The following is a 26,901-nucleotide window of genomic DNA, read 5'->3' on the forward strand; positions in this document are numbered from 1 at the left end:
ATCATGACTGCATGATTTATCTAAATGACTGGATCCCTCTTTGATGTTCACATGCCTCTTGCACTGCTATAATCCATATCAGGCTACTAATGAAGAAAGGGCAGGTGTACAGAAGTCTTCATTCCCAACTCGCACTCTGGTGCTTTTCAGTGATGCTCCAAGCAGAGCCAGGTGACTGCTCTGTGAGGAAGGGAGCTCATGCTGGGGGAGGCTTTTCCCTCAACAGTGACCATCTGGCCAATGAAAGACATTTGTGAGAGTGTTCTTGGATGCTCACTGAGCTCTGCCCTCTTTGCAGAGGGTGCATCTAAATCATTGTTTCTGACAGAGCAAACCTTTTCGTGGTTATCATAGCTGAGATGGGCTTTTCCCCCCACTGATGAGTGTCTTTTCTGCAGCAAAGACCTGACAATGCTGAAAGCCTTCAGCTGCAACTCAGTGTGTTGCCCCAGGCTGCCAAAATTGCCTTCCTTCTAGATAAGCTTCTGCTGTTTTGGAACAATATCACATTGCAAGCTCATACCCATCACCGTCCCCAGCTCTGTCCATGTGCACTGGTCCTGACTCACAACCATCTCCCCTGTCATAAATCTACATGGCTCTATTTTTCCCCTCATTCATCACCCTTCAAATCTGCCATTTGCCTAAGAAAATTGTCTCCCTGCAGCCAACTTCTCTACTCCTGCTCAATCTCCCTTCTCTCTCTCCTTCACTAAATTCAATTTCTCTCCTAAAACCCCACTGGCAAGGCAAGCAGAGTCCTTCCCTTAACTGTGCCTCAGATGTGCAGCTGCCCATCCTGCCTGAGCTTGCTATCATCATTACTCAGCCACTTGTTTCTTCCTGCAAAGTAGTTTTTATTGCTACACCAAAGAGCAACCTGCTAGAGGGAAGCTCTGGGTCCCATTTCTTAGCTTGCTCTCGGGTTGTTGCTGTGTTCTACATTCATGTGCATGCCCCCAGACACCCCCCAGAGCCTCACCTGGGGGCTCACCATGGAATGGCTGTCAGTCAGCCTCCATCGTGTCAAGTATAAAGTAAATGGGAAGTGGAATTAAAGTTTCCCTTTGCACCCTCTGAAGCCAGGTTTTAGCCATAGCAAAACCAGCTGTTGGAATGGCTCAGAGTGAGTCTAGGATGAAGGCCAAGTGGATGAGGTCACATGAAGATGGGGGCTTCTCTTCTCTTCTCTTTTCAGAAGATCATGAAGCGCCTGATCAAGCGGTATGTGCTGAAGGCTCAGGTTGACCGAGAGAATGATGAGGTCAATGAAGGCAAGTGGATTCCTGCAACTGGCACACATTAGGGCACATGATCCTACTGCTGCTGATATGGCCAGGAGGGGGTCTGAGCTTAGATAACATCCTCTCTAGAGAGAGACCTTGCACTAGTACAAGCAGTGGTGACCCTGAGCCTCTTTTATGCCCTTGAAGCTCTGGGTCCTTAGTTTTCTTTAGCAGCCCACACCTCACAGCACCTTTACCTTGCACTGAGGTGAGCAGTGGTGACCCTGAGCCTCTTTTATGCCCTTGAAGCGCTGGGTCCTTAGTTTTCTTTAGCAGAACACGCCTCACAGCACCTTTACCTTGCACTGAGGTGAGCAGTAGAGACCTGAGCCACCTTTAGGCTCCTAAAAGTCTAGATCCTTAATTTTCCTTAGCAGAACACATATAGATTCCTTACATAGCCCTGCTCTGCCCCATAGCTCTACCTCTCCTTCCTTTACAGCACCCTGGGCAGTGCCAACATGCAGCCTGATTTTGATGCCTAAGTACAGCAGTTTCTGGCTGTCATGGCCACTCCCTGCCCCTAGGATGTTTGAACTGGATAAGGATTCGTATTGCCATGGTGCATGCAGATGGAAGAGAATCTCCTTCAACAGCCCTCTATAGGTGGAAATCAGCACGTGGGGACAGTAGACTTGAGAGCAAAGGTGACCCTTCCACAGATGCTTGCTGTGGCTGCCAATACCACTACTGCAAGTGCAACTTATTTCACACAAGCACAGACATTAAGTGCACAACTGTGGGGACAGCCCTCTGCAGCTCCACACACAGTCATGACCAAGCACCCCAAAATGAGTGCTCTTTTAGGTCTTAAAACCACAGGGGTGACTTACTTGGTTCAGCATTGCTAACAAGAGTGTTTTCCTCCTTGCAGGGGAACTTAAAGAGATTAAGCAAGATATCTCTAGCCTCCGTTACGAGCTCTTGGAGGAGAAGTCGCAGGCCACTGGCGAGCTGGCAAAGCTGATACAGCAGCTGAGCGACAAGTTTGGGAAGAGCTTGAATAAGGACATTTGATGGTGAGCACAGGGAAAGGCAACTGGCTTCCTAAGCATCATTCAATCTCAACCAGCATCTCTGGAGGGCAAAAACCCACGTGGAGGATGGCTGTGGCACGCTCAGCTTTTGCTCACTAGCAAGTATTGGTAGGAGCTCTTTGCATTACTCCTGTGCTTGGTGAGTTTCCAGCTAAATCTTTGATGATACAAAAGGGACTTGCTGGTAAGAGGCATGCCCTTTGGCACTGGGAAGAGATGAACCACTGAGAAGGCATCTCTAGTTAAAGGCAAAAAAACAAAGGGCAGATCCTCAGCCAGCTGCCTCTAGTGAAGGCAACACGACTGTGCTCATGGGCACCCAGTCTGTACTGACCAGGGTGGGGTGAAGACTGCAGGAGAGATGTGCCAAGCATATTCCTTGCAAGGATTTTACAGTTCCTGTCCTTGGGTGTGTACTACTCTCCTCCTCTGTTCACACCCATGTCTGGGAAGGGAAGTCTGAACAGCATTGTGGTTAATGAAGAGCCAGGGAGGAATTAGCTGCTGAAATGACCGAGACAGCGTGTGGCAGGTACAGGTCATCTGCTTTTGAGACTGGACAACAGCACTGGAAAAAATGACTCAAGCTTGTTGGGCAAAGCATCCTTTCACCCCTCTGCTAGAGCCTGATGAAAGAGTTCCCAGACAAAACCACCTCTCCACCTTGTCCAGCTGTGTTAGCTAGTCCACTAATGGATGTGGTCTCTTTGTACAAGTTCCAGCCTCTCTTTTACCCTTAGATGGTCCCAGTCCCAGTGAACTGAAATATCCATACTGGTGTGAAACTCACTTCCCAAGAATACCCTGAAGTGCTCCACATTGTGCTAATAAAATGTTCAGTTCAAGGAGCAGCATGGATCCAGCAGCAGCATCGGGACTGAGGGCAGCTTTCAGAATCCAGAGGTCCGAGAGCAAGCCACAGGATGAGGGAAATCACAAAGCAAGCAGCCTGCTAGCCACAGACCTCTACACCAACGTGAGAAGGTTTCAGTGCCACTCAAAATGCCCTGACAAAAGAAATAAAGGCTGGTGAATGCAGCAGTTGTTGTCATACATGCTCCACAGAGGACGAGGAAGGGGTTTGAAACTGTTTCAATGGCTGCAGGGATTAAAGATCTCAGACTGCACTGCCACAGCTGGGTGAGTCTGTGCAGCTCCACAGCAGACTCCGGGGGGGGTTGGGTTTTTACCTTCAGCTACACGACTTCAACGACCTAAAGCACACCTTAGGACCTGGGGAGCACCAAACTGGGCTGGTTTCAATGAGACATCCTGAGAAGGAGGAGGGGACACGGAGGTGTCAGCTGAGAAGAACAAGCAGCAGCGGGAGGGGACCTGGGATCAGTTCTTTCAAGTGCCAGATGAGACTACAGAGAGCCTGCTAGGACCACAGTTATATTTGTACACAGAATACAACAACAACCAACCATAAGGAAAACTAAACAGACAAAGTGTACTGTAGGTAGAGCTGTTTAGAAGAAAACAAACACAAAGGCTAAACACTGTATTTTTACCTTTAATAAGATTATCTTGAATACTGGCATATTTTTACCTAAAAGTGGGGGGAAGGAGGGGGAAAAAAATGAAGAAATAAAATTACCTCAGAATATTTTGTTGTACACAGAGTCAAATATTTGCCTGATCTTTTGCCTGCCCAGGACAGGGACTTTCACTTCTTTCTTTTGGCTTTATCTCTGGGGTTTGTCCACAAGGGAATTACTACATAAAGCAATTGTGCCATAGGAATTCCAAAGCCTGAGAGAGTCAAAAAAAGCAACATTTAAAGCAAAATGCCTTAAAAAGAAAAAAAAAGTCAGAAGTGGGAAGTGTTGAGAGCAACGACAGGCTGCAAAGCTGGCTTTGTGCTTGGGGTGCTTAGCTTGGAATGAGGGGATCCTTACTCATGTGGTTGTGAAACTACCCTCCAAGAGCAGAAACGCTGCTCAGCTGGCTTCAGACAAGCACCAGAGCTGGAGGTGGCCTCTAAAGGTCATCTAGTTTGGCCCCTCTGGCTCCCCCCAGCACCCCCAGCCTCCATCCTCCCAGAGCAGCTCCTGCTCCCCCCCAGCCTCCATCCTCCCCGAGCAGCTCCTGCTCCTTCTACCCCATCCTCCCCCCTGTCTAAACAGCTCCTGCTCCACCATCACCACTCCTGCACCCAGCCCAGAGCCAGGGGCAAGACCCTCAGCAGCCAAGACAGCACCCAGAGGAGCTCAGCCCCAGCCAGCACCCGTGGAGGGGATTGGAGCAGTCACCAGTGTTGGCCCTAACAACCGGGGGGCCAGCAGGCCCCCCGGCCTTTGGAGTCACCACCACCATCACCCAGTGTGCAGCAGGGGCACTCACCAGAGATGAGAGGAGGATCCTCAGCCCAGATGGGCTCAGCTTAGGGCTGCTGCCCTTCCTGGGGGGATTAAATAGGGGAGTGGGTGGGGAGGGCCAAGTGGGCACAGCTGGGGTGGGAGGAGACTCCAGCAGAGCCCAGGTGCTGTGGGTTTGAGGGGAATGTTCGAGATGGGTCAGACAAGGATCAACATTCATAGAATCATTGAGGCTGGGAAAGAGCTTTTAAGATCAAGCCCAGCTGTCAACCCAGCACCACCAAGCCCCCTAAAAGATGTCTACATCTCTTGTGGAACACCTCCAGGGCCAATGACTCCATCACCTCCCAGAGCAGCCTGTTCCAATGCCTGATCACTCTTTCAGCAAAGAAATTCCCCTGGTGCAACCTGAAGCCATTTCTTCTTGTCCTAAGCCGTTTCTTTGTCTTCCTGTCCTCATGTTCAAGATGAAACGAGCCTGAAGTCACCCACACAAGGGTTAACATCCCTCCTAACTCTGCACACCCTGCAGGCCAATCAAACCAGAACTCAAGCAGACCCCCTGAGGAAGATCGGAACAAAGCCATTAACCAGCCGGTATTGACTTATTGGCTGCCCGTCCTCTTCAGACAATTATTTCACGCCTTGCAGACTCCAAACTAATCAGCTGCTGCTAACAGAAAGGGAGAGCAGCAGAAAGCTTTAACGCGTCTGGAACTAGCTGGGTTCCAGGTTTTAAGCCAGGAAGCCCTGCTGACCAGAGGTGCAAGGCCTGAAACAAAGGAGCTGCCTGAGGGCAACTGGCACCGAGCCACCTGTCAGCAGCCTGGGATGGCATTTACAGCCCCGGGGTGGGGGGCATGGTCCATGCACTGCTTTGCTCTCACAGCTGGACTAACCCTGCTGAAACTTTGCAGAGAACAGCCACAACCACTGCCCCAGCTCCCACGGGACGTGGTTTAAAAGTGACTAAGAAGCAAGAACGGTGTCATGAGCAGTGGTTTAGAAGACTGCCTGCATCCTGAGCAGTGCTCTGGGGCCATTAGGTAGTCAGGAGGAGGCTTTATTCTCAGTTAATCTACATGAGAACAGCATTTCCAGCGGGTCAGAGGAAAGTGCCTTAATTAAAAGATGTAAGTGATTAAGGATCACTCAGCAGGGACAAGCTGGGACACAGTCCAGCACCACAAATGCAGGAGACACCAGCAGCATGGACAGGGCTTCAAACACATCTCCAGCTCCACAGCAGATCTCTGCTGCCCCACAGCCAGGTCTAGGCTGCATCCCCAGGTTGTAGCAAGGGAAGGAGGAGGCAGCATCAGTCCAGCATGGTGGCAGCTGCCTATTTAAAGCACCTCTGCTGCCTCTCACACCTAAGCAGGAGCCTGCAAACAGGTCCTTCCATTCCTGATTGGGCTTGCATTTGTTTCCCTGATTAACCATCAGGAAGGGAAACAAAAGCCACAACCAGGACTGTCCTGCAAGATGCCTTTCAGAAGGGGGGGACATTGTGAACACCCCTCTGTGACCCAGCCTGACCCCTAAGAGCAGCTGTTTGGCTATGAATCTCTCAGCTCTACAGGGAGGTCCCTCTGCTCCTTCCCTCAGCTGGTCCATGCCCATCACTTCACCTTGCCAGTGACTAGGCTGTAAAGCCTGCAAGTGGGAGAGACGATGCTGGACAGCAGCCTGCACAAACTGTGGCCTTCAGGAGCTTCCATGGTTAGCAGAAAAGGACAGAGAGGGCACAGGAGAGTTAGCCCCAGCTTCTGGTGAGAGGGGAGAGATGTGGGGAAACTGAGGGATTTGCCTCTATGAGGTGGAAATCAGGGGCCAGAAATGGATCTGTGGCTCTGGATCCTATCTGGGGCTGTATCCACCTGCCCTGGCCCCTGCCCCACAGTTCTGTGGGACATGCAGGTACCCTGGTGTGAGGGACAAGACTTTCCCAGCTATAGACCAAAGGGATCATTGCCTCAGTTACATCATTTTGGGAAGTGGCTCCCTAGTCCCTGGGAGATCCCAGTGACTCCATATCAATAATGAAAGAATTCTTCCCTGCCACTGAATTTAAACAGAGCCAAATAGGAAGGGAGATAATGAGCACAGGGGCAAACTAAGCACACTGGTTCTGGGATCTGGAATGGCTTTAATAGCAAATGAAAGGGCACTCACTGCAGAGTGAAACAGACATTTGATACCTCTGCAGTGTGGTAAAGGGGATTTGGAAGGGCTTAAAAGGTTAATGAATAGCTAAAGAGCTTATTAATGTATAACTGATGTTTACTATAACACAGACTAATATCAAATTCCCTTACCAATGATTAATTATTCTGCTGCAAGGGTTTAATTAGGGCTTACACAGCAGGAATGGGGGGAGTGGATCTGGTGCTGAGATGGATTTCTGTGTGGCAGCCACTTGTCCTGACGTGGGGCTCTCCTCTGGTGCTCCTCTGCCACAATGTGCCCACATGGAATCAGGAGACTGACAGCTCAGGTCTGTGGCACACCCAGCCCTGTGGCACACCCAGCCCTGTGGCACACCCAGCCCTGTGGCACACAGACTCCATGGACATGACATGGACAGCATGGGTTTAGGAAGGGCAGGTCCTGCCTGACCAACCTGATCTCCTTCTATGATCAGGTGACCCGCCTGGTGGATGTGGGGAGGCCTGTGGATGTAGTCTACCTGGACCTCAGCAAGGCCTTTGACACCGTTCCCCATAGCAAACTCCTGGCCAAGCTGTCAGCCCATGGCTTGGATGGGAGCACACTGAGATGGGTTAGGAACTGGCTGGAGGCTGAGCCCAGAGAGTGGTAGTGAATGGTGCCACATCCAGCTGGCAGCCAGTCACCAGTGGTGTGCCCCAGGGATCAGTGCTGGGCCCCATGCTCTTTAACATCTTTATTGATGATCTGGACGAGGGCATCGAGTCCATCATCAGTAAATTTGCTGACGACACCAAGCTGGGGGCAGGAGTTGATCTGCTGGAGGGCAGAGAGGCTCTGCAGAGGGACCTCGACAGGCTGGGCAGATGGGCAGAGTCCAACGGCATGAGATTGAACACATCCAAGTACCAGGTTCTGCACATTGGCCACAGCAACCCCATGCAGAGCTACAGGCTGGGGTCAGAGTGGCTGGAGAGCAGTCAGGCTGAGAGGGACCTGGGGGTGCTGGTCGACGGTAGACTGAACATGAGCCTGCAGTGTGCCCAGGCAGCTAAGAGGGCCAATGGCATCCTGGCCTGCATCAGGAACAGTGTGGCCAGCAGGAGCAGGGAGGTCATTCTGCCCCTGTACACTGCACTGGTTAGGCCGCACCTCGAGTACTGTGTCCAGTTCTGGGCCCCTCAGTTTAGGAAGGAGGTTGACTTGCTGGAACGAGTCCAGAGAAGAGCAACAAAGTTGGTGAGGGGTTTGGAACATAAGCCCTACGAGGAGAGGCTGAGGGAGCTGGGGTTGCTTAGCCTGGAGAAGAGGAGACTCAGGGGTGACCTTATTACTCTCTACAACTACCTGAAGGGAGGTTGTAGACAGACAGATGTTGGTCTCTTCTCCCAGGCAAGCAGTACCAGAACAAGAGGACACAGTCTCAGGCTGCGCCAGGGGAGGTTCAGGCTGGATGTTAGAAAAAAGTTCTATACAGAAAGAGTGATTGCACATTGGAATGGGCTGCCTGGGGAGGTGGTGGAGTCGCCATCACTGGAGGTTTTTAGGAGAAGACTTGATGGGGTGCTTGGTGCTGTGGGTTAGTTGCTTGGGCGGTGTTGGATTGGTTGATGGGTTGGACGCGATGATCTTGAAGGTCTCTTCCAACCTGGTTTATTCTATGTATTCTATGTATTCTATGAAAGCAAACAAATACTGAAAGGAAATCTCTCCCTGAACCCCAAGAAGTGACAGCACCATGCTCTGCAGCTGTGCTCTCACCTCATGCTGGTACCCAGCATCACTCCTGATGGCAGGGAGTGGGGGAGAGGGAGTGGGGGGAAGAGGGAGAGGGGGGAAGAGGGAGAGGGGGGAAGAGGGAGTGGGGGGAAGAGGGAGTGGGGGGGAAGAGGGAGAGGGGGGAAGAGGGAGTGTGATGCCTGGCTGCAAGGTTTTAGTTTGGAAATGTGAGTTTCTACCAAATTAGAACTCTGCTGTTATGCAAATGTGCTTTCTGCACAGAAATGTGCTTTGGGCCAAATTTGCAAGGTGATTCCCAGACAAATGCCAGATTCTATGAATGGTCATCAAATAGGGAGAGGAGGGAGGAGAATCGTTAGGGTTGGAAAAGACTTGCTGTGCTCTGGTTTGTACCCATTGTCCCTTATCCCATCGCTGGCCACCTACAGCCGCTGGTCTCCTAGGGATTTCAGTGGACGTGTCCAATCCCGAGGGGAAAACACAACCCAAAGCGTTCCCAGCCTCCAAACAGAGCCCTCAGCAGGGCTCACCCTTGCCAGTTGCAGTTGGAGCCGGCAGGCTGCGCTCATGACCAAGGAATCCGCAGCTCTGCCTCCGGGATGCTCTACAGGCAAACCACAGCTCCAGGAAGGCAGGAGGGGAGGAGGAGGGGTGTGAATAACACCTCTTTGCAGGGTTTTTCTTGAGCTCCTTACAGCTTTAGCAACGCAGAAAGCCACAAGGATCTGGCACTTCTTGGACTGTGTGATTGCAGCAAGGAAATGTTGAGCTGCTGCTTTCCTGTTCAAATGACAGACAATATTTCTGCAGCTGGCTCTGATGCAGCACTCAAATAGGTTTCCTTTGTACTGTCTTTTCTTTCTTTCCTTCCTTCCTTCTTTCTTTCCTTCTGTCTGTCTGCCTTGGTAGATGTCTGCCTTGCTCCCACATCTTGCAGTTATCTCACACTCCTTCACACCTGCACAAAACAATAAGTTCCCTAAGGAAACTTTTCCCTTCAGCTGCATTCTGCCAGGCTGCTGTGGCCAGATCACCACCTGCTGCTTCCCCAAAGTAGAGGCTCAGCTATTTATACTTACTTTAAAAACATGAAGTTTAGGGTCCCTTCCAATCCTGCCTACCTAAGCCAGGCCCAGGCTGCTTGAGGCTGGAAAATAACCCCAGGTTTCTGCCATCTCTCACACAATGATCAGGACTTGCTTCATCTTCAAGTTTTAGTAGCATGTCTAGCAAAACATGTGGAAAATGCCCAGCTCTGAGACCCCAAGGCCCTGGGACAGCAAAGTCAGTGACAGCTCTTTTCAAATTCCATCCTTGGGGCTGGAATTTAGCCTTGAGCTTTCCCTCTTTCCAGGCACAAAGAGAACACTTCAGCTGCAGCCAGAAGCTCCTGAGGTGCAGTAGTTCATCTCTTGCTGCCCTTCTTGCGGTGGTGAGTCAGGAACCTTTGTGCTACAGCAGCTCAAACTGACAGAAGTGATGCAGTTTTCAGACAGGCAAAAGCTCAAGAGCCAAGTGCACCTCCCTGGGGCCAAAGCCAAGGTCACCTCCTTCCTGCCATTTAGGTCTCCAGTGGCACCGAGAGGCACTGTCAGTAAGAGCAGACTCCTCTGAGTGCTGGCAGAGTGACTGGGGGGAGACATTCACAACACTCCTCAACTCTAATGGGGGCTTCACAGTGTGTGTGTGGGGGGGGAACAACCAAAAGTTGTCTCAGATGAGGAAGGTCAACTGTTTCTTGGAGAAAAAAGAAGGAATAAAGCAAAGACAGATAAAAAGCAACCTTCAGTCAAGTGGAGAATAGCAAAACCCCCACAAGGAGTCCGCCACAGCTGCCTGTGCCAGCCCCACCGCTTCACCTGCTCCCCACAGCCCTTCTGCTCCCCCAGGGCTGGAAGTGCAAGGGCCTGGAGCCACCCCCAGCCACGGGCACAGCACAAGCCACAGCCTGCATCACGCTGAGGCAGAGGGCTGCAGCTCAGCAGCAGATTGTTATCACCTAAGCCAATCCCCCAAGCCAAGCAGCTCCGGCAGCTCGCTTTGACAACGCCTCCCACGTTCGAGGAAAGTTCAGCTCCGAGATGCAGCCCACAGAGATTAATGAGGGGTTGAGTTTATGCCTCAAGAGCTTCTAATAGCTTTATTTTTCTGCTATATCACTATAATTTGCCTATACATGAAGGTTGCTCACATAGCTCCAGCTAGGCAGAGGGCCTGATTTCACAGCTAAGGAAAATTGCATTTGAGAAAGAAAAGTCATAAATAAAGCAATTCCCCTCACCCAGGCTGCATCTTAGCACAAAGCTGAGTTAATTAATCGGCCTGCGGTGGACAAAGGGAGTTTCAGGAGGTGTTTTTCCCAGTTGAAGCTTCTCTGATGTGCAGGTGGGCCCCATGCAAGGCATGCAGCAGGACAGCAAGGACACACAGCCCTCCTGGCATGGGGGAACCTTGCAGCACCCTCCCCAGGGGGTGCTCCCCATGCAGCACCCTCCCCAGGGGTGCTCCCTGCAGGAAGAGTTTTGCTCAGGATCTGAGGAATGAGGGTAGGAAATACAAAGCATTGGCAGACAAGACCCGTTCAGCATTCCTCAGCTGGACAGCCCTTGGGACATGCCCTGCCGCTGGGGCGGTAAATGCTGCCGACAGCCACCCCACTGAGTGTGCTGTTAAAAGCAATCACAGGCTCCTCTCTGAGCTCACCGCCGGCATCGCACAAGCATGGGAGCTTGGGCAGAGCAGGCTGGGGAACACCTCTGTGCCTTGTGGTTTTGTCTCCTGCACTGCAGACAGAGGCAGCCCTCGCACAGCCCCTGGGATCTGCCTTCCAGATTTCCTTTCTTCCAAGTGTGAAGTGGACATGCTGAGGGAAAGGAGGGGAGAGAACCCCAGGGTTGCCTGCAAAGCCACATAAATAACCTCCTTCTCACAGATTGCAAGAAATTCATTCTGCCCTCTCCACCTCCTCTCCAAAGAAAAGAGAATCTTTATCTTTGCTTAGCACCAAGTATCTCCTGGTTTATACTTCTGAGTGACTGCAGTGTCCTTAGAGCTGTAGAGAGAGAAGATGTTCTTCCTCTCACACACCCTTCAGCAGCTCCAGCAGCAGAATGACAGCATGAGCCACCTCTGTCTGACACTTGTGAAGCTCCTGCTTCCTCGTGTGCATCTGCTGGAGCTGCACTGTGCACCACTCAGCACAGTTGTACACATCTCTTGCTTAATGCACCCAAAATAAGCATTACTCAGCTCGATGACGAGGGCTGCTCCTACAGCCACCTGCAAGGGTTATTTTAGAAAGTGATTTGGATCAGCAGAGCTTTATTCATGACTCTGATGAAGGGATGCAGCTCCTGAGCACATCTTGCCTTTCTCTCACTAGCCCCCAGCTTCAGGTTTCCCTGAGCAACTCCCACATCTCTCGAGGGTAAAGATAATGTTTGCCCTTAACCACAACCTGCTCTTCTTCTCTCCAGACCTTCAACAGCAACCTCACAAAGTCTGCTCCAGGGATGACTCACCACAAACCCACCGGCTCCAGCACCAGCAGCACATCTCAGCCTGCACTGGGCTGCAGCCAGCCAGCAGGGCTGCACTCAGTGTTCAGGCTAATTAATGCTCACATGACTCACCAGGACCTTTTCTGAAGAGCTGCCTTTCCAAGTTCCACTTGCTGCAGCAATGGCAGGCTCAGGATGTCACCATCCCCACCTGGAAGGCTGCACACCTCCTGCAACACAAAGGAAGGGAGAGGCACTGCAAATGTAGGAGGGGTTCTTGTGTGTCTCAGCCGAGCATCCTGATACCTAAATCATAGAATCTTAGAATCAGAGAATCAATAAGGTTGGAAAAGACCTCAGAGATCATCAAGTCCAGCCTATCACCCAGCACCTCCTGACTAACTAACCCATGGCCCCAAGTGCCACATCCAGTCCCCTTTTGAACACCTCCAGGGATGGTGACTCCACCACCCCCCTGGGCAGCACATCCCAATGGCCAAGCTCTCTGTCTGGGAAGAACTTTCTCCTCACCTCCAGCCTAAACTTCCCCTGGCGCAGCTTGAGACTCTGACCTCTTGTTCTGCTGCTGGTTGCCTGGGAGAAGAGACCAACCCCCCTCCAAATGATGCACTGTGCATTTGCTGTGTTATTTATTGTGTCCCTTTTGCAAGGAACATGAGCTAGAGGCTCCATGCATCATCCTAGCTCCAATGATTTCTTCCCACTCCCCTCCAAAGGACAGATGATGGTGCTGTTTTCAAGATCAGTATGTTTTCTCTTGGGTGCAGAGGCCCCCTCGGGTGAAAAGGTCTCAAATGATGCCTGGAGAGGCAGGAACACACCCAGCAGCCAGGGCAGAGTGAGCTAAATCATCACAAAAGTGCACTGGAAGGGCTTTTATTATGAATGTCTTTGTGGTCACTGTGACTAAGCAGCAGTCCTGCTGACCACGTGCCCAGAGGAGTAACCACAGAGGACCTGCATGGCCAGAGGGTGACCACAGGGTGCACAGGCTGGCTGTTAGGAGTGGTCAGGCATTGGAACAGGCTGTCTGGGGAGGTGGTGGAGCCACCACCCCTGAAGGTGTTCAAAACACCTGTGGCCATGACACTTTGGGGCATGGTTTAATGGCCATGGTGGTGTTGGTTTGATGGCTGGCCTCAATGACCTTGAAGGTCTCTTCTAACTGGAATCACAGAATTGTTAGGGTGGGAAGGGACCTCAAGGATCATCCAGTTCCAACCCCCCTGCCATGGGCAGGGACATCTCACACTACAGCAGGTTGCTCACAGCTACATCCAGCCTGGCCTCCAGGCATGAGGCTTCCACCACCTCCCTGGGCAACCTGTGCCAGTCTCTCACCACCCTCATGGGGAACAACTTCTTCCTAACATCCAATCTCAATCTACCCACTTCTAGTTTTGTTCCATTCCCCCCACCTGGTACCCTAAGCACTCCCTCCCTAACTTCCTTGTAGGCTGTGATTCTGATTCCATTTACTTGCCCCAGAATCTGCTGCTGTCATTGTGTCTTTCCCCTTGGAAGAGGCCAGCCTGCCTGTGGAGTATTTCCCACCCCTGCACCACTTGAAGGCTTCACGATCTGGCTCTGCTTTCCCACGCCAGCTCCTGCCGCGAGGGGCAGAGCCTCTCCGTTGCTTGCTTCAGCCAAGCCAGGGCTGCCTGCTCGGGAAACGTCTCCACCTGTCGTTACTGCACAACGGGATGAGGTGAGGGTGCTTCCATCACGTATGCATTCTCTCTGCCCCGATTTGAAGAGAGGCAGCATCAGTTTCAGTCCCCAGGTGGTGCCAGCACACCCAGGAACTGGCGGCGCTGTCTGCGGCCTCATATTCCTTTAACAGCTAATAATAGAACAAAACCACAAAATATAGCAGCGATCCCACAGCTGCAAACTACCCATTAAAGAAACACAAGAGGTGTAAAGGCTGGTTGTTAGCACCCTCAAAGCCAGTGAATCATCTGATGCCCTCCCAGCTGCACAAAGCCTGGAGGATTTCATTCCTTTTACCGAGGCAAAAAAAGAAAGAAGGGGGGAAAAGGTGTGTTTAAAAAGGGCATCAAACATCCTCACTGTCAGGAGCAGGATGGAGCCTTTGGGATGTTGGGAACAAGCTCTTTGCCACGAGGGGAGTGGAATAGGTTGCCCAGGGAGGTGTTCGAGGCCCCATCCCTGGTGAGGTGAGGCTCAACAGGGCTCTGGGCAACCTGATCCAGTGGAGGATTCCCCTGCTGGCTGCAGAGATCTTTGGAGGTGCCTTCCAACCCAGACCAGGCTAGGATTCTTTCAAACTGCCAGATTTCCCAGCAAAGGCTGCCTGGCACTTCTGCAGGGCTGTCATGATCCTGCCAAGCCAGGAGGTTATGGAGCTCCTTGGGGTTTGATCCTTAAAGGAATTGCTAGTTGGGGAAAAATAAGCAAGGCCACCCATTTGCTCTCACAGTGAACAAACCACCCCACAGCATCACAAGGCAGAGGACAGGCTTGCCTTGCTGGAACAGACAGATATTCCCTCAGCTGCCTTGCAAGTGTCAGGGAGAGGCAGCAGCTTCTTTCCCAGTGTGGATTTTGAATGAAGGCAGCAGAAGCAAACAGGGAGGGCTTTGATACCAAGGAGTTTGTCAATCCCAAGGGAGGCAATTTTGCCCACAGTGCCCAGAGTGGTCTCCAGGGATGTATTCTTAGCTGGCATTAATTGGCATAGAAAATCACTGCAGCCATGTGTACAAGCTGAGGCTGACGCCTGGGTCTGTCTTTGCCTTCCCCTTTGCTTGCAGAGAAGTGTTGCATCCTGACAAACTGCTGCTCAGGATGCTGTCTGCTAACTCCACAGTCCCTCCAGGAAGCTCATTTTCCTCTAATCCCCTCTGGTGCAGAGGCTTGTGGAGGCAGGCAGTTGTGCTTCCTGGATCTTTGCCTTTGGCTACACCTGTGATCAATGCCATCCCCTCAGGATTTTAAGCATACAGTGGGAGAAAGCTTCAACTTGTCAGGCCCCAGGAGTCTGAAGTACTCTGAGTGCCACATTTGCCCTCTGTGGCACTGGATTATCCTCATGGCTGTGTTATTTTACCCAGACTTTGTCTTTCAAGTAGCAGCCCTTCAGGAGGCCCTTCTGCCCACTTTAGTGTCAGACATGGAGAAGCACACTCATGCTTTCTTTGCTGCTCTTACCCCTGACACTCCAACCATTTTCCTTCTGCAACCTCCTGCTTATCCACAGAACCACAGAATGAGTTGGGTTGGAAAAGACCTTTAGAGGTCATCTGGTCCAACCCTCCTGCAGTCAGCAGGGACAGGGTGGTGCAGCTCCACAAGCAAGAGTTTGTAGATGTCCCAAGGAAGGAGCTTCCTACTCTAAGCCTGGTGTGTTCCCAGAGTTCCCACCTGGCCTGTCATTTCCCAGCTGCAGGCTTGGTGTCAGTCATGGACAACACCTGATGCTCCTTAGGTGAGTGGCAATCCTCAGCTCTCACCACGTGAGGAAGAGTCCTCACTGAGCATCACAGCAGGCATGGGGAAGAGGAGAAACACAGAATTGCTTCAGTTGGAGAAGCCCTCTAGGACCATCAAGTTCACCCATCAACCCAAGACCACCATGGACATCAAACCATGTCCCAAAGTGCCATGTCCACACATTTCCTGAATGCATCCAGGGACGGTGACTCCACCTTGGCTCTCTGCCACTGCACAGCATCTCTCTCATGGCCCTCTCCAAAAAGAAAGCGCTTGTGTCTCTGAGGAGCTAAATTATCCTATCAGACATTGCTCCTGGCATGAACTGTTGGCATGGAGACTGGTGCAAAATGCAACACACCATAAATAAGATATTAATGACATAAGAGAAAGCAGCAGTGATTTAAAGAGACACTGAGCTGACGACCGAGCTGCAGCCGGGAGTTCATCAGACGAGCAACAGGCAAAACTCTGAGCAAAGCCAGAAAGGGCAATGAGCAACAGCCTCGTCCTGCCAAAGTCTGCTGGCAGTCACAGGCACCCAGAAAAGGCTAACTTGGCCGAGGGATGAAGTGAAGAACCCCCAAAGAATGTTGTTCCTTTTCCTCAGACAGCAAGGAGGGGAAGGCTCCTGTGCCACGAGGAGCAGGGCCAAGGCAGCGGGCTGTGGGACACGGCTCACAAGTGCAGCGGGCTGCGGGACACGGCTCACAAGTGCAGCGGGCTGTGGGACACGGCTCACAAGTGCAGCGGGCTGCGGGACACGGCTCACAAGTGCAGCGGGCTGCGGGACACGGCTCACAAGTGCAGCGGGCTGCGGGACACGGCTCACAAGTGCAGCGGGCTGCGGGACACGGCTCACAAGTGCAGCGGGCTGCGGGACACGGCTCACAAGTGCAGCGGGCTGCGGGACACGGCTCACAAGTGCAGCGGGCTGCGGGACACGGCTCACAAGTGCAGCGGGCTGCGGGACACGGCTCACAAGTGCAGCGGGCTGCGGGACACGGCTCACAAGTGCAGCGGGCTGCGGGACACGGCTCACAAGTGCAGCGGGCTGCGGGACACGGCTCACAAGTGCAGCGGGCTGCGGGACACGGCTCACAAGTGCAGCGGGCTGTGGGACACGGCTCACAAGTGCAGCGGGCTGTGGGACACGGCTCACAAGTGCAGCGGGCTGCGGGACACGGCTCACAAGTGCAGCGGGCTGTGGGACACGGCTCACAAGTGCAGCGGGCTGCGGGACACGGCTCACAAGTGCAGCGGGCTGTGGGACACGGCTCACAAGTGCAGCGGGCTGCGGGACACGGCTCACAAGTGCAGCGGGCTGCGGGACACGGCTCACAAGTGCAGCGGGCTGTGGGACACGGCTCACAAGTGCAGCGGGCTGCGGGACACGGCTCACAAGTGCAGCAGATGCACCACAGCACTCACTGGGATCAGAAAAGTGCTGGCACAGCTCTGACCTCACAGTCCTGTGTGCTCTGTGCAAGCAGAGAGGAGGAGAAAGGGCACTGATGAGGTGGGGTGCCCAGAGCCGGGAAGCATTGCTGATGTTACTAGCATGGACAGAAGCTGAGGGATTCAGGCTCAAGTCCCTGGTTCAATAAAAGAACTGTTCCAAGAGGTTCAGGGGGGAAAGCAGCCCCACCTTAACCACCTTAGTGATCCTGAGGGTCTTTTCCAACCTGGATGTTTCTGTGATCTCTGTGAGAGTGTTCACTGGAGGGAGGAGCAGGCAGCGTGGCAATTGTTCCTTGGTCTCCCACACCCTGAGCAGCCTCTCCCAGCACAAGTGCTGCCCTTGGTGCTGCACTCCCAGATGGAGAATGATCTTCTGCAAATCTATTTGGCTGAAAAATTCCCAACACCCCCAAATTCTGACTTCTCACACTAAATTAATTCACACCCTTCCAAACCACGGGAGGGTAAGGAGCATTTAGCACAACCCAGAGTGTGATGGGAAGTGTTACGTGAAACCTGAGCCTTACAGGAGCTTTTCACAGGCTCAGGTAATCAGCAAGCTGTTGATAACCTGTCAGAGAGAGTCAGCAGAGGGGCAGAAACGATCCTCAGCTGGTGCAGCCAACACAGAGCTCAGAGAGACAGCAGGTAGTGACAGTGTTGACCTCTGCAGACTGACACCATTGGGCATGGAGGCAGAATTGCATCACCAAGCAGCACATTTCTGGTTTATTAATGACTAAAAGAGTGGAGTTTAAGACACAGAATCAGAGAAAGGTTTGGGTTGAAAGGGACCTTCAAAGCTGATCCAGTCCAATCTCCCTGCACTCAGCAGGGACAGATTCAACCAGGGCAGATTGCCCAGAGCCCAACCAACCTGGCCTGCAATGGTTCCAGCAAAGGGGCATCTCCCACCTCTCTGGGCAGCCTGGCTGAGGGTCTCACCACCCTCACTGTAAAAACTCCTTCACCTCCAGTCTAAATCTCCCTCCTTTTAGCTTAAACCCCTCACCCCTTGTCCTGTCACAACAGGCCCTGCTGAAACTTCTGTCCCCAGCTTTCTCATAGTCTCCTTCAAGCATTGAAAAGCCACAAATTCCTCTCCACTCACATCCCATTTTTCTTTGCAGGCCTTTGTGCTCCACAATCCCTTGCTCCAGAGCCTCTTGCTGGTTGTGTGTGAACAATGCTTTAAGAATAAACAGGTTAAAACCCCCATTTTCTGAAGCCTGATTATTTTCCATGCACACAAACCACACACACAAAAAATATCTCTTGCCTGAATTCCAAGAGAAAGTCTGAGTGGTTTGGATGTAAATCTACCTGGACTAAATACCTCAGAGAGAGCTGGAGATGAAAGGCAGCCAGCTAGAGCTGCCAGTATTAGTCATCATTTAAAAGCCCTGTCTCTGGGAGAGAAAATTGTCCCCGTAACTGCTCTAACCGCTGAGTTTCTGGTACAGAGCTTACATCACTTCTCATTGAATGCTCCCTGCCTCACGGAGCCACCTCTCACAGCGCTGCTGGCGGAGGACATTATGCTGGGTGACAATGGAACCCGAAGCGCAATCAGTGGCCGCTTGAATGCTGTCATTAACTCGCTGCTCAAAACCAAGCAGAGAGCACCGAGGGATGCGCAGCCTGCAGAGCCTCGGGGCAGGAAGTTCAGGGATCTTCTGCCTGCAGGTGCAGCTAAATCGGCTGTGTGTTCCTGCACGTGTAACCTCTGTCACAGTGTCCTTTGCCCTGAGAGCTTAGAAGGGCAAAGAAACTGTCAGGAATATGACACTGAGACGATCTGCAGGCACCAAAGGTCACATCCCTACCTGGGAGTCAGCGAATGGGAGCCGAGGCTTGGGCTCCCCCACAGCCGTGTCACTTTCGTGTGCACTCTCCAGAGAGCTGCACGAGGTGCTTATTGACTCATGGGCATGTGGGGAAGTCCAGGAGAATGGTGTGGAAGTGCTCATTAAAGTGTTTAGCACATGCACCTATTGTGCTTGTTTTCCTTCTATTGTCTCTTGGGCCAGTCAGGAGGCTGAGCCCTTCTGGGAGAGGATGTCTGAAGTCAACATCAAAAATATTTTCCTGGGAAGTGGATGCTGTGTTTATCAACAGAAGTGCCCTCAGCCAGAGGCTAACTGTCCTCACTGCCTGGCATCACCTCTGCACCTTCCACCCTCCCCCAGAATTCATCCTGCAGAGGAAGAGCCTCCTGCCTTACCTGCTGTGGATGGGCATCCACGAAGGGCTTTGCTCTGCAGCAGTGGTGCTGAAGAGCTGTTCCTCTGTACCTTCTCCATACAACTCCTCTCTATGGACTCTGCATTCCAGACTGAAACTGGTTGCATTTGTGAATGACCACTTTTCAGCTCTCACATCACTGCAGAAGAAAAGGAGAGAGAAACCCTGGATATTTGATTCAGAGCAGCTGGCCCTGCAAGAGAGGGAATGAAATAAAGCAATACCCACTTGTGGTTTCTCTCTGAGAGTGCCCACAACCTCCAGCCTGGCCATGCTTCCAGAAAGGAGTTCTTCCCTCCTGGTGCCCAGCATTCTCCTCTTCTCTACAGTGCCCTTATGATCTCCCTCCTCCCTTTGCCTGTCTATGCTCCCTAGACCAGCTCCCTGCACTGTAAGGCCAGGTCTAGCCTCACTACTCACCTCCAGCTGGGATCTTGAGACATTAACCCACAGTCTTTCTGATGTTGTTATCCTGCTGCCACATTGCACTGTGTTTATTGCCATAGCTTTAGATGTTGCTTTAGTCCCGTTAGGTGCCAGCAGCTCCTTTGTGAGGGCACTTGCAGTGAGGCAACTGATTATAAGCACACTGGTAATAATTCACTAAGGATTCAGAACATTAGGGAAAGCTCATTCCCAGGCAGGTAGCCTTCCAAGGGAATGCAGGAGGGGAGGGTGATTGCAGGTGGGTACCTGGGAGGTACGACCCCAGCTGGACTCATTGAGCATTGAGGACACCCAGGGCAGAAGGCAGACCCTCTGCTGCCGACCCTGGGGACTTGTGCAGCCCTGGGATGTGTTTTCCTGCAGCAGGGCTCCACAGGAATGTTTGCCTACTTACCAGCTGCTGTGCTGGGCAGGGCAGCAGCAGCAGCCGCTGGAGGGCTGATGGTAACAGTCACGTACGTGGCAGCACCGGGGCCTAGCGTCAGCTCTGGAGGAGAGCCAGCTTTGAACAGCAACAGCAAGGCAAGAGTGTGAGAAGTGCACCGAGCAGTCTCACCTCTAAACCACCCATACCCTGCCAGCCCTCTCCACGGGAGTCTTGCCTGGAGGGATTTAAGAAGACATTTACATGCCCCTCTTCCTCTCTAGCCCTGGGGCTGCTTGTGGTCACCTGGAGATGCAGGCAGGGCCAGCACACCACCGGGACAGCTCAGCTGCCTGGGTTTCAGCCAGGGGTGGTGGCAGCGAAGGTGGTTAACACCAGCCACACACAGTGGTCTTTTGGAGCCCTGGCCAGCTTTGGCTGTGGCAGCAGCTACCATCAGCTGAGGAGCTGTAGCAAGCACCGAGGGGAGCTGGTTTCTGCAGCTGTTGCAGCAGGGTCACAGCAGACCTCCCAGCTTCGCCCTTTAAACGCTTCTTTCACGGAACGTTCCGAAGCTGAAGGGCTCAGGCACATTCTTTGCCCTTCATTTCATCACAGCTGACCCAATAACACACAAAGGGAGCTGATTTGCCTTTGGAATTCCAGCTTTTGCAACCATGGCAATAAGCAAATGTGTTTCCATTCCCCCTGCTCAGGGAAACAAACTGAAATACCAAACCACAAGAGGAGAAGTTTGCCTGCTCAGGGAGGCTGGCAGCGAGCAAGGACAGCAGCTGGGGAGGACCTGCCAGGAGCATCCAACAGGGCCTAATACAAATCGTCTGCAAGTGATTGGCAGCTTCCAGGAGTCACACATCTTAATCTACTTAGCTGAATTGCTCTAAGCTGGGCTCAGCTTGCGAGGCTTGCTGTAAGCTACCGGGACCGCCCTGCCTGCTTCCTTTCAGCCATCCCAGGGCTGCAGCTTTGGGAGTCAGAAGGGGTTTGTGTTTTTTTCCTAGTGCATAAAATGATAGGCTGGCTTTGTGGGACTGATGCTTGCATGCAAGGAGAAGGCAGAACCTGAGGTGAACCTCGGTGTATTTTCACCTCTTGCACCCTCTGGGCCGCAGGGGTTTGCTTTCCTTCCTGAGCAAACAGTGATACTTTCTGGGTACAAGCTTTATCACAGCTGAACAAAGTGTTCACCTCTTGCATTAAACATGCCCAGGGAGTCTGGGCCTCACTTGGGCTGCTCCTCTCGCTGGTGACTCCCACCCCAGCCTCCTCACACACCAACTCCCTGCCTGGCTGGGGAAGGAAATTTCAAAGCCTCCTTGAGACATGCAGCAGAATTCCTCCGGGAAAACAGGGAACAGCTTTCACAGCTGCTGGGTGGCTGCCCTCCAGTGCAAGCTGTGCTTTCTGCTCCTCTGTTTGCCTTGCAAACAAAGCATGGAGCTGCTCTCCACGGGAGCTGCTGGGGCCTCGCAGCATTCCACCCTCCCCTTGGTGTGAGCTTCCCTGCCCCGGCTGCGAGGTGGCAGAGGTGTGGATCACCAGGAAGGCAAAGCAGAGTCTGGGCTTCACTTCCAGCCCACTGGAGTGAGTGAGCAGCTCGGGGCAGTCCCACCCTGGCAGACTTGGAGAGCAGCACTTTTGCCAGCCAGAGGTAGAGCCGTTGGCTCCTCCTGCCCTGCCCTATTCGTCCCTGCAGCCAGCCTGTGCCTACCGGGGCAGGAACACCCAGGCAGCATCGTGATGAGAGAGAACTGCCCCACAAGAGCTGTCCCGTGGCACCTCACTCCTTTGCTACCCAAAGCAGCTGTCTGTACTGGCAGAAGCTTCCTGGAGGTTACAGAAGGACCCTGGGCTGTCCTGGCACATCAGGACGGCCACACTCACTCTGCTGCTTGCAGCTGAGCGGGTGCACCTGACTTCCAGAGCACCATGGTTAGTAGGAGCTGTGCCTGTGGGGTTGTAGGAGCTGTGCTTGTGGGTTTGAAGAAGGTGCCCAGCTCTCAAACAGGTGAAGTCAGGACCTCTGCTCTTCCCCCTCCTGCCTCCCCCCCCGACTATCCCGCTGATAGGAGCCTACTCTCTCGTGCCAACCTCTTCCTCCCCATGCAGCCCCAAAGCTGCAAAAGCCCCCAGAGAAATGCAAAATTCAGTCATGAGGAGCTAAAATACACTGAAGCAGCCTGAAGTGCAGAGGCTGCTGTTGCTAATAGAAACAGATGCTCCATTTCCACAGAGGTCGTTTCCTCAGTAACTGATGCCCACCCAGGACCTCATCCTGCAGGGTGCTGGCTGCTCAGTGTGAGCAGAGAGCCACAGAGGCATCTCACCAGAAGTGCCCTGTTAGGAAGATGCAGCATCTGAACCTTGGGTGAAGAGAGGCTGTCTCTAGCTGCTGCTGCTGAATCCTGCACCTGCTAACATTCCTCCCAGTGCTCTCGGGGCCATGCCTCCAATTCCACCAGCTGCTCCCAAGCCCAGTCTGGCTTTGCAGGCTGCTGTTCCTGCTCACAAGCTCTTGGATCCTGAGGAAAACTCTCCCAATTTTCCAGTAACAGCTGATCATCTGAAAGCAAAACTCAAATGCTCCATCTCTGCCTACAGACCTTGCACTGCCTGAGGATGGCCCAGCCTGGATGACTTGTGGCAGGTCACTGGACACTCTCAGGCACAAAGTGTTGACATCAGTACCTAGCCTGCTCTGAGTGCTAGATTCTCCTCTGGCTTTTATGGCCTAGCATCAAGCACCAAGGAAACTGGGATTTTACTGAGTTGCTTCTCTTGCCTCTGTGCAGAGATGGTGTGAAGAGCTGTTGCACTTTCCTCCCTCTGCCCTCAGGTCTGCCTGGCACCAGCCATGAGGGAAAAGCCACTGCATGCTGCTGGGAGCTAAGCAAAGAAACTGTGACTGCATGCAGGCTTCTCTCTTCTCAGCCACAAAAGCCACAAGGCCTCTGCAGGACGAGCAGCCACCAGGAAAGCTCAGCAGGACAAGCCTGTGAGGGCTGTGGGTTTGGGGTCCCCCATCTCCACCCCAACCCCTCTCCTGGCAAATGCTTCTCCAGACTACTGTCAGATCCCAGTGACAAAGTCTCCAGACCCAGTCCTGGGTTCATATCTATGCCATTCCCCCCCACCCCCCAACCAAGTCACTCAGCTGTCTGTTGCCTCCCTCCTCCCAATCAATCATGTTTTGTCTTCAGTTTTGTTCTGCTCCTTTTTCTGTTCTCTCCCTGCCTGCTCTTTCTCTGATTCCTGACATTGATTTGTTTCTTTGCCAGCTCAGAGATTCATCTCAGCTTTTCGACACCTTTTGTTCATCCCCATCCTTCTCTCCCCCTCCCAGATCCTCCTCTGTCTATCTCAAGCACAGAACAGGCTGGGGAAGGCACTTGGCCCTGAAAGCTTTTCTGAACTGCATTTTCCTTCTTGGAATGAATCCCAAACCCAGATAATAAATGTTTAGTTTAATTAGCGAGAGACCGCTGGCCTAGTATTAAAATCACCTTCTGCTGACAGGCTGCACTTAAGTGACTGCTGATTTGCTCAGTCAGGGCTGCTGCTGGATCCCTTCATTAATTCCTGCAGAGAAAGAAGTCCCAGAAGAGACTTGGCTCTGCACATCAGCAGCACCCATCAGCAGGGCAGCATGGCTGTGGCTGAAGTTAAGCCACTCTGCATCTGCACCCCCTGATGTTCCAGCCTCCTCACCTGGCACCCCTGGGACCTGCTGAAGCAAAACTGCTGCACTCTGCTCCTCAGTGAGTCTCTGTCTTCTGCAGCAGCACTGCAGAGAGGCAGGGATGCACTCTTACACCCAGTCAGCTGGCAGTTAAGAGAACTTCTCATCCATCACATCGGTTTTACCATTAGACAACTGCAGTAAATCAGGGAGCTTCACCCCAGCCCAGTGTGCAGCCACATTGCTGGGGCTGGTGGAAGTCCTTCTCTCACCTGTGGGTGTCAAGACTATGGCTGGGTGCATCTCAGACTTCCTCAGTCAGCAAGAATCAACTTTGACCCAACCTGAAGTGCCTCTGACCCTCCCCTTGCCCGACCTTTGCAGGCATCTTCTTTAGTACCAAAAATTGGTCTCCCTGTGAAGGTTTTTAGCTTGCTTGGAAGGGGATTATTTTGGCCAAAGGTGGAAGGAATCTGGTACCCTGAGAATCACAGCATCCCAGCATGGTGGGAGTGGAAGGGACCTAGTCCAAACCTCCTGCTACAGCAGGTGCACCTGCAGCAGGTCGCCCATGGTCACAATGCTCAGGCTGATTTGGAATCTCTCCAGAGGAGGAGGATTCAATGAATTCCTGTAAATACCAGCACACTGCATCTCCTCACTGCCTGGACAAGCCCCACACAACCCCCAGTGGCTGGTAAGTAGCTGGGGTGTCTCACCTACCCTCAGCATGCAGCACACCCACTGGTGACCTTAGCCATGCCACAGGAGTTCCAGGAGAGGAGCTGAGTGGCTATTAATGCACCTTGCTGGTGTTCGTCAGGAGATATCCTGCCAGCCCTCCAGTGCCTGGGAAGATGTGGCACAGCAGCATTCACTGACTGCATCCCATCCAAGAGGAGACATGGCCCTGAGCCTGGGAAAGCCAACAGTCTTGCTTTGCCTCAAGGCATCACACGATGCAGCTGCCAAAATCCCCCAGAGATGACCTCTGGAGACCTTGCTTCAAGCCTGGCATAGCCCAGACCCGGGGAGGTGCCGAGCACTGGTAACAGAGCCAAGCTGCCTTGGGCAGCGGGGGCTCGGCTGCTCCTTGCAGCCACCTCTGGGATGAGCTCAGCAAAGGAGCCGGTCTGCTTTGTGAGTCACCACAAAACCTGCACCCTCTTACCCCAGGCAGTCAGCCTGCCCAGAACACCCCCAGAGGATAGCTCTCAGAAGAGCTTCTCCAGACACTTGGCAATACAGCTGCAGGTAGAACAGGCAGCGCTGCTCTGGGTGGGACTGCTGCAGGCTCTCACCCTGCTGCTCCGAGGCAGAAAAGTTTCTAACCTCTCTACTGACTTGTTGCAGGTAGATTTAAAGACACACCAATCATTCCTTCCTCCTCTCCTTCTTTCTTTCCCCTCTCCTTGTCTCTTTCTCTGTTCCTTCTAAATCTCCTGGATTCAAGGTTAATGTTTCTCCCTGTTTAAGAGAAGCAGCCTGGACCTGAGGCATCAGTCAGGCTTTTGCTGGGCGACCCATCCCTACAGAGGGAGTCAGACCCACTTGTTACAGTCCTGCTGCCAGGCAGATACAGCTCAGCTTGTTGTTCAGAAGTTGTATCTGAGCAAGGAGGCTACAGGAGAGCAGAATAATCCCTGTAAAATGTGTGCAGGTTTGCCACTGTGGGCTGCTCTCAAAATCAGTGTGATGGCAGGTCATCTCTGCTCAAAAGTACTCCTTGCAACCAAACACAACCCCATAATCCCATCCCACCCATTTGGTGGGGAAAGCTCACAAGCAGCCAGGGCACCAACAATCACACCTTCAAAACAACGAGCTCTTGTCACTTGCAAGGAGCAGCAGAGAAGTCTGCAGCCACCCTGCTGCATGTCCCCAAAGGAAGGACAGTCACAGGACGGTCTGGCTTGGAAGGGAGCTCCAAAGCTCATCCAGTCCAACCCCCTCTGCAGTCAGCAGGGACATCCTCAACTAGATCAGGCTGCCCAGAACCCTTTTGAGCCTCACCTTGAGTATTTCCAGGGACAGGGCTTCAACCACCTCCCTGTGCAACCTGAGGAGGATGTCCAAGGGCTGCTGTTTGCAGCTTGCCTTTCTTCCAGCCACTCACCAGGTAACAGCTTGGAGGCAGCAACCATCAAGCTGAAACCTCTGGCTCTGACAAGCTGCTTGGTAAAGGTCAGCCACTGAGGGATGAAGCCACACAGATCACCTGCAGAAGGAGAGCACAAAGGACAGGCAGCTGTGGGAGATGGCTCTCCCTGCACAGCACAGGCCATGGGAGCTCTCAGCATTGGCCCCTGCTTTTCATCTGCCCTGTGTCCCCAGTGAAGAGAAGAGCATATCAGGGAGTCAGGATGGGAAGTCATTTGTCCATGCTGCTTCTGCTACATCCCAGAGTTGTTTTGGTTGGAAAAACTCCTGAGGCTCATTGAGTCCAGCCACGATCTGACTCTACCATGGCTGGTGCTGCAGCATGTCCCACATCTCTGTGTCTTTTAAACACTTCCAGGGATGGGGATTCAACTGACTCCCTGGGCAGCCTGTGCCAGTGTTTCACAACCCTTCCAGTGAAGAAGTTTCTTCTAATACCCAACCTAAGCCTCCCCTGGTGCAGCTTGAGGCCATTTCCTCTCATCCTATCACGACAGAGAGAAGAGACCAACCCTCACCTGTCTCCAACCTCCTTTCAGGGAGTTGTAGAGTCTGAGAAGGTCTCCCCTCAGCCTCCTAAACAGCCCCAGTTCCCTCAGCTGCTCCTCACATCAGACCAGAACCACATCTTTCTAGGATGAGATTCATACTGAAACCACTCCTGAGCCTTTGTGAACTGCATCAAACCCCAAGCACAGAGCCTGGCATGCTGCTCATGCCACACTGGCACTGCACAGGCTGAGCTGCCACCTCCCCCTGGCAAGAGGGACACCCATCCCAGGCTGTCCCACTGCCCCTGCACACTGGTGTCACCAATGGCAGCTTTGTTCATTGCTTGCCACTGAAGGAGCTCCTCTTCCTTTGCTATGAGCCAGAGGCAATCCTCTGGGGAGTGAGTGCCGTGATGGTACATCCCTGAAGAGGCCAGGTCCAGGGGGAGGGCTCCCTGCCCAGGGCAGGGCTCTGGGCCTGGATGGTCTTCAAGTTCCCATCCT

At 52.8% G+C, this 26,901-nt stretch overlaps 1 protein-coding gene across 1 annotated transcript in view; it reads left to right on the forward strand.

The window, feature by feature from the left end:
* The window catches only part of TRPC7 (transient receptor potential cation channel subfamily C member 7), a 73,347-nt gene extending 70,756 nt beyond the window's left edge, over positions 1-2,591 (forward strand). The window contains exons 12-13 of the mRNA XM_054168417.1: positions 1,199-1,274; positions 2,161-2,591. Coding sequence (XP_054024392.1) covers positions 1,199-1,274; positions 2,161-2,303 — 219 coding nt within the window. The 3' untranslated portion in view covers positions 2,304-2,591. The remainder of the gene's footprint in view (positions 1-1,198; positions 1,275-2,160) is intronic.
* Positions 2,592-26,901: the final 24,310 nt, after the last annotated feature.

Source organism: Dryobates pubescens, chromosome 16 (genome assembly GCF_014839835.1).
Source record: "Dryobates pubescens isolate bDryPub1 chromosome 16, bDryPub1.pri, whole genome shotgun sequence".
Lineage (NCBI taxonomy): Eukaryota > Metazoa > Chordata > Aves > Piciformes > Picidae > Dryobates > Dryobates pubescens.